This window comes from Sander lucioperca, chromosome 3 (assembly GCF_008315115.2).
Source record: "Sander lucioperca isolate FBNREF2018 chromosome 3, SLUC_FBN_1.2, whole genome shotgun sequence".
Lineage (NCBI taxonomy): Eukaryota > Metazoa > Chordata > Actinopteri > Perciformes > Percidae > Sander > Sander lucioperca.
The window spans coordinates 22,802,700-22,816,619 of NC_050175.1; the positions used below are offsets into that span (position 1 = coordinate 22,802,700).

The 13,920-nt window shown below is 37.0% G+C and overlaps 1 protein-coding gene across 1 annotated transcript; it reads right to left on the minus strand.

Annotated features, from left to right (window-relative positions):
* Window positions 1-9,091: 9,091 nt before the first annotated feature.
* On the minus strand, window positions 9,092-13,049 carry lin7c (lin-7 homolog C (C. elegans)). The gene is made up of 5 exons (XM_031324376.2): window positions 12,809-13,049; window positions 11,938-12,056; window positions 11,683-11,754; window positions 11,322-11,531; window positions 9,092-10,285 (listed from the first exon to the last, which is right to left on the minus strand). The coding sequence occupies exons 1-5, from the start codon at window positions 12,843-12,845 to the stop codon at window positions 10,118-10,120; spliced, it is 606 nt and encodes a 201-aa protein (XP_031180236.1). The 5' UTR covers window positions 12,846-13,049; the 3' UTR covers window positions 9,092-10,117.
* Between the last annotated feature and the right edge of the window lie 871 nt (window positions 13,050-13,920).

The following is a 13,920-nucleotide window of genomic DNA, read 5'->3' on the forward strand; positions in this document are numbered from 1 at the left end:
CTTCCGATTTGGCAGTTAAGGGGAACTTAAAACTGTTTTTTTAACCTCTTATTGTATTGAATGAGTGTTAGTCATTAAGGTAAATTTATAATTATGTCTAAAACACACTTTTAGATTTGTGAAAGCTTTATTGTCTTTATGAGAACACAAAGTTTTTTTTTCACATATAAACCACATTAGACTAGGTCTAGATCCACCTAGACTTGTCAAATCTGGACTACATTATCCCAGAGAGTAAGGAGTCTTAAAAACACAGTTTGGGATGTGTGAAAGCTTTATTCTATTTGTGAAAATGTCATCAAGGGAGATTTTACTGTTTTTTGCATATGTAGACCACATTGGACCAAGTCCACATCCAAAACCACAATACCTAAACTTGTCAAAACTGGACAAGAATTAACTCACTCTCTCCATGTCATTTATTATATCCATGAGCAGGTCTTCCCCTGTACTTGTGTAAACACGGTAACGCAAACTTGGTAATCTACAGTGGGCAATACAGCACCGTAAAGAAAAGACCTTTACGACAGCAGGTGTGGTGAAAATACTACCACTTTTGTCCAAAGTGGCCGCTAGAATTAACACAAACTGAAAGTTACATATAGCCACTTTAAGTCATAGAAAAAAATGTCTTCATGAATATAATGTGGAACTGCTGTGGACCTATCTCTGACAGCAACACATTTAGGATGTATTTGATCCTGTCAGAAGACACCATGGTGCACACTTTATCAGAGAGTGTGTCACAGCTGTCGAGGAAGTTTGACAGGTATTTCACAATCCTGTCCAGCTGGGTTTCATCATCAAAGAAGATCGGGACCCAGCGTTCCCCAGAAGTGGGGTTGCTCCTCACCTGAGACAATGGCCTATGATTAAAATGAATTAAAAAAAATCTTAATACTCAGTCCTGCCTCTTTTTCTGAGGAAAGGTGAGAAAACAACACTTATGTTGAAGGAGAAGGATTTGAAGAGTAAATTAAACCACTGGCAAATCTTTGACGATATTTGGATTGATTTCCAAAAGGTAAAAATAACTTTTTCTACTTTTCTTTTGAAGTGAGAAGGAAGACCTGCTCATGGATATAAGAAATGACATGGAGAGACGTGGACTTGTACGTTGAATGTCAATTAGCAAAGGCCATGCTGTGGCAATAAAATAAAACAGTTTATTTAGCCTCTCTGGGATAATTTAGTCCTGATTTGACAAGTCTTAAGTATTGTGTTTTGGATCTGGACCTGGTCCAATGTAGTCTATATGTGAAAAATACAGTAAAATCTCCCTTTATTGCATTTTCACAAATAGAATAAAGCTTTCACAAATCTCAAACTGTGTTTTTAAGACTCCTTAGACTCTCTGGGATAATTTAGTCCTGATTTGACAAGTTTAGAAAAACGGTGAAATCTCCCTTTATTGTGTTCTCATAAAGACAAAGCTTTCACAAATCTAAAAGTGTGTTTTAGACATAATTAATAATTTACCTTAATGACTAACACTCATTCAATACAGTAAGAGGTTCAAAAAACGGAGGATCAGTCACTTAGCAATGTAAATTATGTTTCCCTGCTGAATCGGACAGTTTTAAGTTCCCCTTAAATTTCCCCTTAACTGCCGAATCGGAAGCTGCGAATCGGATGCCAACTTCAGCGTTGTAGTGCAGCCTCCATTTGTTCCTTAGTCCCTGTTAAAAGACAGCAAACACAAGAAAAATATATTTATCATTATAAATGCTATAACGGAATGTTATACTTGTTACATGGGAAACTACTCATACATTTTAGCTTTCATTTAACGTCGCTAGTGAAGATAACAAGGTGCAGCTTTACCTCCAATCCTGCAGCTACAACTGATAAACACACCAATTTCTAAATCTCTGCTAACATTACGCATATACAGTAACGGCTTACAAAAAGAGATGAAAATGCCACCGGACATTAAACTTTACGAACACAAATGGCATAAAAGACAGCAACACAGCTAGCTAGCTAACAGCCTAATGTTAAATGATAGGTTCAGTTAGCTTAACGTTAGCTCGGGGTGTATCTACCTAATTATAATAGCAATTTGTACCAGCATTAATGCGTAACGCTTGACATTGATGTAACACATTAACGGTGATAACAAATGTACGGCAAACACTAAATATACTTACATTTAAATGTTAATTGTGCCATCAGCGATGCCGCTCCCACTCCCACTTAGGTCCGCCATTGTTGTTGTTTTTTTAACGAGCCGGCAAAGCCGCGCGCATAGGATTGTGGGTGATTTGGGAGCGCGAAAGACAGACAGTGCGTCTGTCCAATCAGGAGGGTCCGTCCACTGCTAGATAGGCCCTACCTTTTCCGGTAGAAGTTAATGCCGTTGTGTTTTGTGATTTGTTGAAGTGTTTTTCTATTTGCTGTCGTGTTTTTCTATTTGCCGTCGTGTTTTTCTATTTGCCGTCGTGTTTTTCTATTTGCCGTCGTGTTTTTCTATTTGCCGTCGTGTTTTCATATTTGCCGTCGTGTTTTCCTATTTGCCGTCGTGTTTTTCTATTTGCCGTCGTGTTTTTCTATTTGCCGTCGTGTTTTCCTATTTGCCGTCGTGTTTTCATATTTGCCGTCGTGTTTTTCTATTTGCCGTCGTGTTTTCCTATTTGCCGTCGTGTTTTCCTATTTGCCGTCGTGTTTTTCTATTTGCCGTCGTGTTTTCCTATTTGCCGTCGTGTTTTCCTATTTGCCGTCGTGATTTGCCCTTCAGAGCCACCGTACAGTAGGCAGCTGTGTACACATACTCCGCCCCTTCCTGTATGCTTCCCCATTCACTTAAATAGGAAAATAGCTTGCCGATAACTGCCCAAAGTGCGTTGCAAAATGGCCGCCGAGCACACGTCGTGCACAGCAGCATAGCAAACAAAGACTTATATATATATATGCAGTCATTTAAAGCTTAACTCTCGCCAAAATGCAACCTAGGGTCTTTTTGTGAATGTACCTAAGTCAAACTTTCGTTTAAAAGCATAATTAGGACGGAAGCTCCACTTTTAAGATTGACCGTATTCTCGTTTTCGGGTCAAATGGCCTTTTGAATGGGAGAGCTAGGGGCTACTATGATCGCATCAAAATCACTATTTTTAAAACACTAAGAAGGCTCGACACAACGTGAAACTTTGCTCGAAGTCTCACCAGGGCTCTACACATGAACTCAGCATTGAGAACATTGTTTACTAAAAAGAAGGTTTTTAACAACTCACTGCTTGACTGGCAAGATGGCGATGAGGGGGAAAACAACTGCTAAAGTGAGTTGTTCAAAACCTTTCTTTTTGGTCAACCTGATAAAAAACAAAATATAACAAACCCCTACGAGGGAAAGGGCTTAAGGTTAAACCCCAAACCCTTGCATTACAACCACATCATCATGAAACTGTAACGTATTCCACTTACTTTTTCGTGAGATCGTGAAGCCGCGTTTAGTGTAGGTCCATAGACAGTTAAAGAAAGTAGGTCATGTATCCATACATCCAACACAGAAGTCAGGACAGGACTTGAATCGGTCACCTGAGATCAGAGGTCAGGGTGTAACGGTTGGATTTGTACACTTGTACTTGTTAGAAGTTAAATGAAAGAAGTGATTTTTCTTAGTTGTGAAAATCATTCTATTGATAGATTCTTGTTTTAAGTATTTTCACCTAATACAGTTAAAAAACGAAATCAAGCACAAAAGTATTGTTTTTAGCAAAATTGATATCAGCCTAAAAATAAATATATTCTCTTGCTATGTTGTTTATCTTACTTAGATTTTATAAGACCAATCATTTTTGAGTGAATCTAAATCAAGTGACTGCAAACCTTTTATATGCTACTTCAAAAACTTAAATGGAGCTGGTTTAAATAAACATTTCAAAACCGCACTCAGAACAACCAAAAACAACCAAACGGGAACATTGTGTGGAGGTACAGTGCAATCACAGGAGAACATTTCAGTTGGTTGGTTCCCTTAACGCTTAGGGAACGTTATAACCCTGAGGGAACGTTCTAAGCCAAAATTCAGCCATAGCTACATTGTTAGCTTCTAGCAAAAAGTCAGGCACTGCCTTCTTATATACAGTCTATGGGCACTGCTAGGCACTGTTAGGCAAGGACACTAGTGGTGCGTCTCAGCATAGCCATCTAGCGGCAGGGGGTTTAATCACAACATAAACGTGAACCACTGTCTTACATGAATATTTTTGTAAACTATAAAAATTTTTTTAAAAAAAAATCTATATTCCGTTTTTGAAAATCAATATAGTATTGCTAAATAAAATATTGCGATACTCAAGTCTATCGATTTTTTCTTACACCCCTAATTGCCTCTGCATTTAATAATTGCTTGAACGGAGCGATCATTGATATTATTAGTAACATTTGTGCTTTTCCTGCTATGACAAGTCACAATGTTTGATGTGAAAAAGGCTTATGAAACGGATTCATAAAAATAAACAAATAAGAGTACTTTGATGCTGAAAAGGATACCAAAATTCAGGTTAGCAGGAAACTGCATGTAAAGAACAAGACATAGAGACTTATGACAGGGAAAAATCCAAAATATCAAGAAGCCTTTCCCGCCCTCCAATTCATGCCATGGCCAATGTAATGGTAAAAACGCAATTCCGGCAAATTTTTACCTGAATTTATCATTTGGAACTAATGCAAAACATGCAGTAGGGCATGATAGAAAAAGTAAGAAACCTCTTAGTCTATCTCTGTATGTGTGAATGTCTTCACTTATTGAGTTTTAACTGTACAGTGTCAATAAGTGCTATGAAAGGCGCCCATAAATGAAATTTATTGTTATTATTATTATGACATGTTTTTGACCACAAAATTGCTGGGTTCAAGAGAAAATCTTAATTATTTAAACTGTATTTGAAGTCCAACTGTCACATCCATTAAGTTGGGATTGCAATGATGCTTCCATCAAGTTTCAATTTCCTTCTCTGAAGTAGTTTCCTGCTTTTCATACAGCTAGGGAAAGACAGTAAAAGAAGTGGAAGGGAAAACATTTATTTGTGTCTGCTGCAAAGAACGTCAACAAATAAGTGTTAGATGTGTCAGAAAATAAACTGTTTTAATAGTTTAGAATTCAAGTTCACTCTGGGTTTATTCCTCCAACAGTATTTGACAGCAAAAATGTTACATTTCCCTCTACATCAAAAAGAGCTCTCACTGTGTGTCGTGTGCATACTCTTGATGCTGAATTTCCATAATATCTACCACATACAGTATGTGTCAGGCATGACAATAATTATGAAGAGTGGAGACTTATGCAGCATCAGTACGTCTTCTAAAAGAACAGACAAGTCTTACATGTTTGGAACAAAACCTTAACTAAATGATAAGAGACATGCCCATAAACATCTTATTGTTTTGGTTATGACGTGTTCTCCCACTACTCTTTGACTGCCTTTGATGGTTGTTCCCAATGTTATTGAGCCTAAAACTGAAATAGATAATTCATAAAGATGTAAAATATGTTCAAGGAGACCTTTAAAAATTTAAGCACTGTTTATTTAGCCTCTAGTCTGACTATTATTTTGATCTACATCACAACATTTTACATTCCACATCAATGTAACCCAGTAAATTATGTAACACAAAATAACACAACACAGTCTACAGGTAATCCTAAACAAGCACAAACATTTTAAAACATTATCAAAGTTTTCACAAATGTTGCAAGTTTGGTCTTGGTACTAGAATGAAAAGAGAAATCAGTTCAGATCTCAGAAAAGAAGTGCCGATGTAGGACAGTCTGTAAGTTCATACAGTCAAGAGATCTGTCCTACATCAGTGCTGCTGTTCGGAGAGGCTTCGCTGATATGGCCTTGGTACACAGTCAAAATGGAAGTACCAATTATTCCTGGTATTTGTTTTTAGGAAATCCACTTATAAAAATTTGAGAAAAATATCAAAAGAAAACTATTATAAAAAATACTCTATTGACCATTCCAATATATAGACAAGGAAAATGGGTAGAAAGTTGAAGGGTACTTCACACGTTTTGCAACTAAGTTAGACAATGGTCAGTGACATTCAGTGGAGAGTGTGACTGTGCAATACAAAGTCTCATTACATTTTTTTCCTGATTTACTATTCATGTGCGTACGCATTGAATCTAGCTAGCTAATGTTGGATAAAACACAATTAAGAGACAAACTATACATTATATTAAGACATTTCAACTTTTATATACACCCCGACTCTTCTGCTAAACTTCCTGCCTCAAAACAAAAGTATGCTCAAATTAGCCTATGCAGTGGTCTATTGCTAACCACTTTCACATAAGCCTATTCTTCTACATGTATCCTCCTGACAATCATTAATTAGATAGCAAGGCTAATATCACATGGAAAATGCCACTGCAACTACTTGATGGTGATCAATGTGAGAATGTTACAATAACAAACATTGTAAATGTCTCATTAGATTATGTAACTCCAATGTGTCTAAGTACAGTGTTCCCAGACTTAGACATTTGTCCACACACCACAGCCTTAAAACAGTAAATTCCAATAACATTCTGCAGTAAGATAACTATTTTGCACCATTACAGGATATTCCCAACGTTTTTCAATGACCTTGCATAGATAATTTATTTGCATTCAGTTTTTGCAGTACTGTTTGTTTGTTTTATTTTATACTTTATCCCAAAATTCAGCATTTTTCATAAGGAGTAATTACAGGGAGCACACTCACTAAAATACAACAGGGCTATGTGGTCATCATGTATCATCATTTTTGTCTTGCAATATTAAAGTTAACATACAAGTTGATAAAGATACCTTCCACTGACTTGAGTGAAGATAATCCTGCAGGTTAATGTAACATTAAAAGGAACAGCAGACTTTAAGTAATAATGGACTTTATGTAGAGACTGTAACAAACAAAAGTAAGAAGCCAAAGAGAAAGATTTGTTTGCTCTAAAGTTTGTAAGCAAACTGCAATTTTAGTTCCAATTAATAAATAAAAAATATCATCACAGCTAATACTCACCTTGTTGTGGAAAAAAACGTTATTACTTTGCACTGATAATATTTCTTTTAGCACTAGCTGATGCATGTCAGTGCATTTAGTGATGCACAGCACAAAGGCATATTTTGGAAAAAAACTATTTAATTTATTTCATGCCAAAAAGTACCTATGGAGCTCAATACTTTCGAATGAGCTGTTTACAATTTGCTGGATGAGTTGATATCATAGGAAGCTGCCCTTATTGATCATTAGTTATGTTAAGAGATGGTGGATAAAGTAACAAAAACACCAAATGAAAAACTACATCACAAAAGCAGTTGCAGGCAATCAGTGACCTTATTTAAGATGCATTGGTCACACAAACTGTATAGCTATTTAATTAGACAGTCATGTCAGTCTCGCTTTGACAGACCCTCCTCCAATGGGTCTGGCTACTCCACACAGCATTCGGGGATGGGAGGAAAATGTGCTCTGGTTTAATGGCATTTCTTTAAACCAATCAGAATCGTCTTGGGCGGCGCCAAACTCCGCACAGAGCCGCTGCAAAATAGTTGTGCGTGAGAAAACGCAGATTTGACAGATAGTCTAGCTACCTGTCTCAATTTACCATGCAGAGATCTGAGGAGCAGTCAACAATAGTCCTCATTAATCCACCAAATTTAAAATTTCAACACAAAGAAAGCGAAAGGAAACGGAAAATACATGCATCTGACGGAATTTCCTGCAGCACCGGAGCAATCCCGGAAGTGGAACGGCAAGGATATAGACTAGTCATGACTTAACTGGATATTCATTTAACACTACACTGCATTAAAAAGGAATTTGTTTGTTAAGAACGGTTCAACATCAGAGGACAAACAGTTGAGGAGACTGAAGCTGCACTGAAGGCAAAGGTTTCCTGCTTTCATACACTGCCATGTGTTATATGTGTATGTTATATGTACTTTATCCACCATCTATTTACCTCTACAGTTTATCAGTTAGATTAATCACATCTACCTTCATTGTTTCTACCTTCCTGCCTTAATGGTGTGATGTCTTGATCCTAAAACTGGACGAAAGTATGGCTTAGTCAGCCAAAGCCTAGTTCACATTGTGCTATATACATGTTACCGCATCTACCATGGAAACAAAACACTTTTGCGAATAAATCTCTGAAATTAAATTTGTGTTGGGGATATTTTGTTGTCCCACACAGAGACTGGGGAATCAGTCATTTATATTGAAATTCACTTAAAAAAATCCCCTCGCTGGGAAAACAAGAACATACTTTCAAATAGTCTTTTTTTGTTTGAATATTTAAATATTTTAAAGAAAACCATGACTTACAGACTTGTTTGATTGACATGTTGCATGTAGACATAAGGGTAGGGTTTGGGCTTCTCAATCAGGAATAAAGCATTAATATTCCACAAGAAGGAATATCCATATGATAGCTAAACATGCATTCTGCAAACACTTAAAAACTATAAAAGCCTTGTTTTAAGTGTTGTAAATGTGGGAGGAAATCCTACAAAACTTTACTGGGGTTTATCAACACTGTTTTGACATTAGCCTGCTTAAAAACCGCATATCTGTTTGGCAGTATTCAGTAACAAAATGTTTGTCATTATCATTCTTATTTTAACATATTGTGTAGTTTGTATATTACATACATTACAGAGTACATGGGTGCAACTTACATGTTGGGAGTACTCTTGTCTTTGAATGGAGTGCAGGCATCCTAAAAGTAAATGGTTATTTAAATTTCAAGACATTTTTCTATACATTTTATCACAGCACCAGTGTCATTTTTTTTGTCTTTAATGCAAAGCCTTTTAAGATGAATGACTACCAGGATAAAGAAGTTCAAATGAAGTAAATGTTTCATTTAGGACAAACTTTTGGTTTGCAAGACACTGTTTAACAAAATGTGAAAAACTGTATAATAAAAAAAAAAAAAAAAAAAAAGCACAATCCCTAAACGCTTTGTAAAGTCAGAATATGAAGTAGCCATATATATCAACATCTGCTATTTCATTCATCAAATCACAATGACAACATCTCACATTAGGCATTAAGTATTAGTATAGTGAACTCAAGAGATTGTTTAATACCAATGTCTTGTTTTTCCTTATTTCTTTTTTTTAGCAAAGATCAAAGACAAATTGTACGTGACTTCTCATTAAGTACTTTACCTGGCAAAAAGGAAAAACATGACATATAGTACATTCCTGATTTATGTCGAGACAAATTAATCAGAACCTGAAAAGGTTTCATCTCATGTCATGCTGACAGCAAGAACTTTGCTTATGAAGGTGTATTACTTTGATAAAAGTAGAAATGTGAGTCTCTGTGGAGGCAGGAATTTAGTTCAAAAGTTGCTGAGACCCCATTACATCACTTACAGTACCTGCTGAGCTTTTTATAGTGTGCTATAACGTTAGAAAACTTAAAAAAAAGGTAAGCCTCCCTTACTTCCCTTATTATCCAACATATAAGCATCTCTTTTTAACTAATTAAAACTGTCAACTCCTCTAACTCCTCGTCCCTTCTCCAGACATGCCTGTAGAGTGGCAGACAAAATAAAACTGCACCTTAAGTTTGCACAATTAAAGGGTTTTACATAAGTCTACCATGTATTTACATCCAATTTGAGAATAACAGATGCAAAGCAGTAATTCCTGCAACAAGCATTTCATTACCAGTAATTGACTTTTAAACCATTAAAAAGGAAAATATAAATGGTGAAAACAGTACATAAGATAAACGTGTTTGCCCTGAGGCACTTGGCTGCTGTGATAAAATAATTTAAAACATTACCTTTTCAGTCAAAGGAATTATGTAGTTGGTCTCAAAAGCATTCAAATTGTCAATTCAAAAATAATGCACACGTGTGAGCAACCACCTACACCGACAATCATGATCATTATAGTGTTTGTCTAGAGTTGTAGTGTCCAGTGTAACAATGGTGAGTATTAAAAATGATACAGAAAAGGGTAGAAGCACAATAAACAGTATGTGTGAGTAGGAACTAAAACTAAACTTTTGTGTTTGTTAAGCTTTTTGGGGCAGGGAAAGAACAAATAGCCAGAAGGCTATAGGAGGAGAGACATGGGAGCGCAGCACCAGAACTAAAAAAATCGATCTACTGGGGGTAGTTGTTCTGTTGCCGGCGCTTCGCCGACCTCATTTTCTCAAAGCGTGACTCCATTTCCTCTAGGACTTTGGGGGTGTACCTTACAACCAGCTTCACTGTGCCCTGAGCTGCTTTGAGGAGTTCCACAGCTTTCTCGTGGTGCTCACCTTCCACACTCTGGAAAAAAACAGAAATGTAGTGTAATATTTTATCACAAAGAGGTTTAACAACTGTAGTAAAGTCTATAGTTTTTTTTTTAGGTTTTTAAATCTAAAAAGGCAAAATAGTATGGGCACTTGATAATGAACAAGGTATGTTGTAACCTATGGAAGAAACAAACAATAACCTTAGTGCTTTATAGGTATTGGAGTGAACATAATTCCAATATTAGGTTTGGCTGCCAGTTTCAACTTGCCATATAACAGTTTTTAATTTGGAAATTCTAATGAGAGAACAAACTGAGCAATAAACAAAATCAATTGGATGATTGTCTTAGGCTGATCCTGGAATGCTAACCTAACTAAACACATCTGCCGAATAAACTGTGGTGTTTTTTTGTTTTTTTTAAACAAAAAACTAAGTTTACATTCACAGTTTCTTATCAAAACACATTGTGTGTATCCTTGAAGCCTAATAAATGGGTTGAATGCATTTTCCTTCCTCATAAAACATTCTAAGAGCCAATTTTCAGAAGACTTTGAGATCTACATTGTTTACATCCATATTTGCTTGCTAGCAGTCTTCTCCATTGCCTTTGTTTGCACATTGCTACATTTAATGGCTACAGTTCTGCTGACCAGTGGAATAGCGTTAAACCATCAGCAGGACTGAGTAAGCACTAACATCATCACCATCACGATGTTAAAAACATTCTGTTGCCTGATTTCTGGAGACACCTCTGTCCTCCTTGAGGACGAGCATACTAAACATGAAAAGTGAGGGTGTCATATGATGTACAGATTGTACAACCCTTTGAGGCAAATTTGTCATTTATGATATTGGGCTATACAAATACAATTGACCTGACTTCAAGTGTAGAAGTGAATTTGAGAAGTTTTAAATTGTTCATATGCCCTTATCGCTAAGTGTTTAGTTTTAGCACTTAGTGGATAATACAGCCGATTTTACAAAAACAGCAACTGAAGTACGTGTCATAGTAAAGCTTCACATTTAACATCCTGGAGTAAGTCTCGATTCTGTGAATTGAACATACCACCCCATTAACAGAGAGAAGCTGGTCGCCTCTCTTCAGTCCTCCATGTCGGTCAGCGATGCCTGCTGGGATGATCCGTGAGATGTATATAGGTGAGTTTTGCTCCTTTCCACCCATTATGTTGAAACCCAGGCCTTCTTCTGTCTTGGGCAGTTCCACGACACGTGGATGTGAGTGTCCCTCACTTGCGGCAAAAGCTGCCACAGTAGCCTACAAAGTGGTGTTTGCAAATACACTGTATTTACTGCACTCAACACGCAATATGAAGTGTTCAACTAAAGTGCCTTTAAGAAACAAATGGTCTAAAATTATGATTACAAAAATATGCTTTTGTATTAGATGGTATTTGACTTGGGTCTACCTTGGCTGTGGCGTTGGCCCTGACCTCAGGACTGCTGTTGATGTCCACTGTTTCATACACATGTTCATAAACCTGAAGAGAAATTGTTGGACAATATTTTGTCACATCCCAGCAAGAGCTGTCCACATTTTCAAAAAGGTGAACACAAAGTAATCCAACTAAACCCTGTTTTTAAAACACTTAAGTCACCAGAAGAGAACGGTGAACTAATGCCATCTCACAGTTAAGTGTTTTAGGAAAACCAAAGAGTCTCACTTCTCTGACAGCGTTACAGAATTCACTCTGTAAGACCCTCTGCAGCGCCTGCAGCTTCTGGGGAGGCACTTCCCCTGTCCTCTGGAGTTTATCAAGCAGTTCAACAGCACGGTTAATATCTGTCAACACACACACACAGACACACAGACACACACACACACACACACACACACTTGATATCTGCAAATGCCATGCAAATGTTATGGAAGCAAAATATGAATATCTTAATCTCTGCTAATTGCTACTGTAGCTGATTCTAATTAGATCATTACCTTCCTTTTAACATTTTGGTGTAACGTTACCCAATAGCGAATATATTGTTTCACATATATTTACTTGTGCTTTCCTTTAGCCTAGCTAGCTAAGTTAACATTATGTGTGGGGGCTTGTGTATTAGCAGACACAGCAGGAACTAATGTCAGCATTTTGTTGAAGGAAGACTGAGGTTGAAAAATAGTCTGTAATGTAAATGTTTCCTCCTGCTCATCCTCACAGCTTGTGATGATATAGATGGTGCAACAAAGTGTCTGAAACCTCAATTACATACGTTGAGCTTTTAACAAACAAGATAGCTCAGCTGACCACTGTCTGTTGTCACTAATAGCTACTAGCTAAGCTAGCTAAGTTAAACAATGTTGCGTTACTTTCGTTCGGTGCCTAGAATATAACGTTACACGGTTAGTCGAAGCCCTAAAGATGTCTTGCTATCAGCAAGAAATCGTTAACGCAACGTTGGCCAACTAAACAGGAAACTATTCTGACAATAACTCTCACCAGCTCTATTTGGCTAACGCTAGCTAAGCTATTTTAATGTCTCCATGGATCACAACAAATATTATTAAGCTAACGCTAGCTAGCCAATTAACGTTACCTCTTTCCAACCGCACGGGCTCCCCAAGCGATGCCATTCTTGAAATGGGTGGCTATTTGACGTCAGATGGATATTAAACGCTAGAGATGGAAAACTAAATATGGTAATCCTGGCTAACGTTACGTGCGCTTAACCTAGACGATAAATCAGATTACCCAAGTTAGCCGGCTATGTGTCATGGTGCGTTCACGTAACCCTCGTAAAGTGTATAACCCACCAAAATAATCATGTTGTTTTCCATAGTTCCTGGATGCTATTGAGCAAACACTGAAGGCCTCTTCCCTAAGTAATGTAATTCATTCAATATTTTATTTCCAAACAATACATAACATTCGTAATTAAGTATGTATGTACTACTACTACTACTACTACTACTACTGCGTCTAGTTACTTCTTATAACTGTACTTTTTGTTGTTAATGCTGCAGTGACATGTTTACATTTGTTTTGTGATTGCCCTCATATTACTATTTTTTGGAAATTTGTTAATGATTCTCTGTCCGACTTGACTAGGTTGAGCTATCCAAATCGGGGGGAAAAAATGTTTTTTCTTGCTGTTTTCTTGCTTTTTGCTTGTTTGGTCATTGCATTCGTCCATATAGTCTGTAGCCTAGCTATTTATTGCGCCTAAAAGACAATGAATATTTAATCACAAAAAATGTAATACCTTATGCACAGATATCGAAAATGTAATACATCACACATACCAATAAATATCACGAAATCACCCATGACTTAATGTAGTGTAGTCTAGTGGATGGAAGTTATTTTTATTCTTGAGGATACTTTCTTACACCTCTAGTGCCTTGGAGCATATTTCGTTTCTGGAGTCAATTCCCACTCTTAATTTTGGATACTACAGTGACTCGGGTTTAACTTTAAGGATATGTATTGTGTTTTGTAAGTTCTGTGTAATGACGTGGAATATGGAGAGGGGTCATCCTTTGGTGCCTTGTGTCAAAGATTTTCTATCACTATTTAACGACACACAATCAGCATTCATCTGTCTGCTAGTGCATCATTCATTTAACAGCTGTGCTGCACCTCTACATGGATGCTCATAGCTCAAGGGATGCTACATTGTGTATTGGTGACAAGCAGAAGCGTCTTTGG

Bases quoted from the DNA above. Each gene is read 5' to 3' on its own strand.
- lin7c (XM_031324376.2), bottom strand. From the start codon at position 12,845: ATGGCATCGCTTGGGGAGCCCGTGCGGTTGGAAAGAG. The intron at 12,057-12,808 runs GTAACGTTAATT...GTGTGTTGACAG, and splicing joins GCCCGTGCGGTTGGAAAGAG to ATATTAACCGTGCTGTTGAA. The intron at 11,532-11,682 runs GTAGACCCAAGT...ACCACTTTGTAG, and splicing joins GGGCCAACGCCACAGCCAAG to GCTACTGTGGCAGCTTTTGC.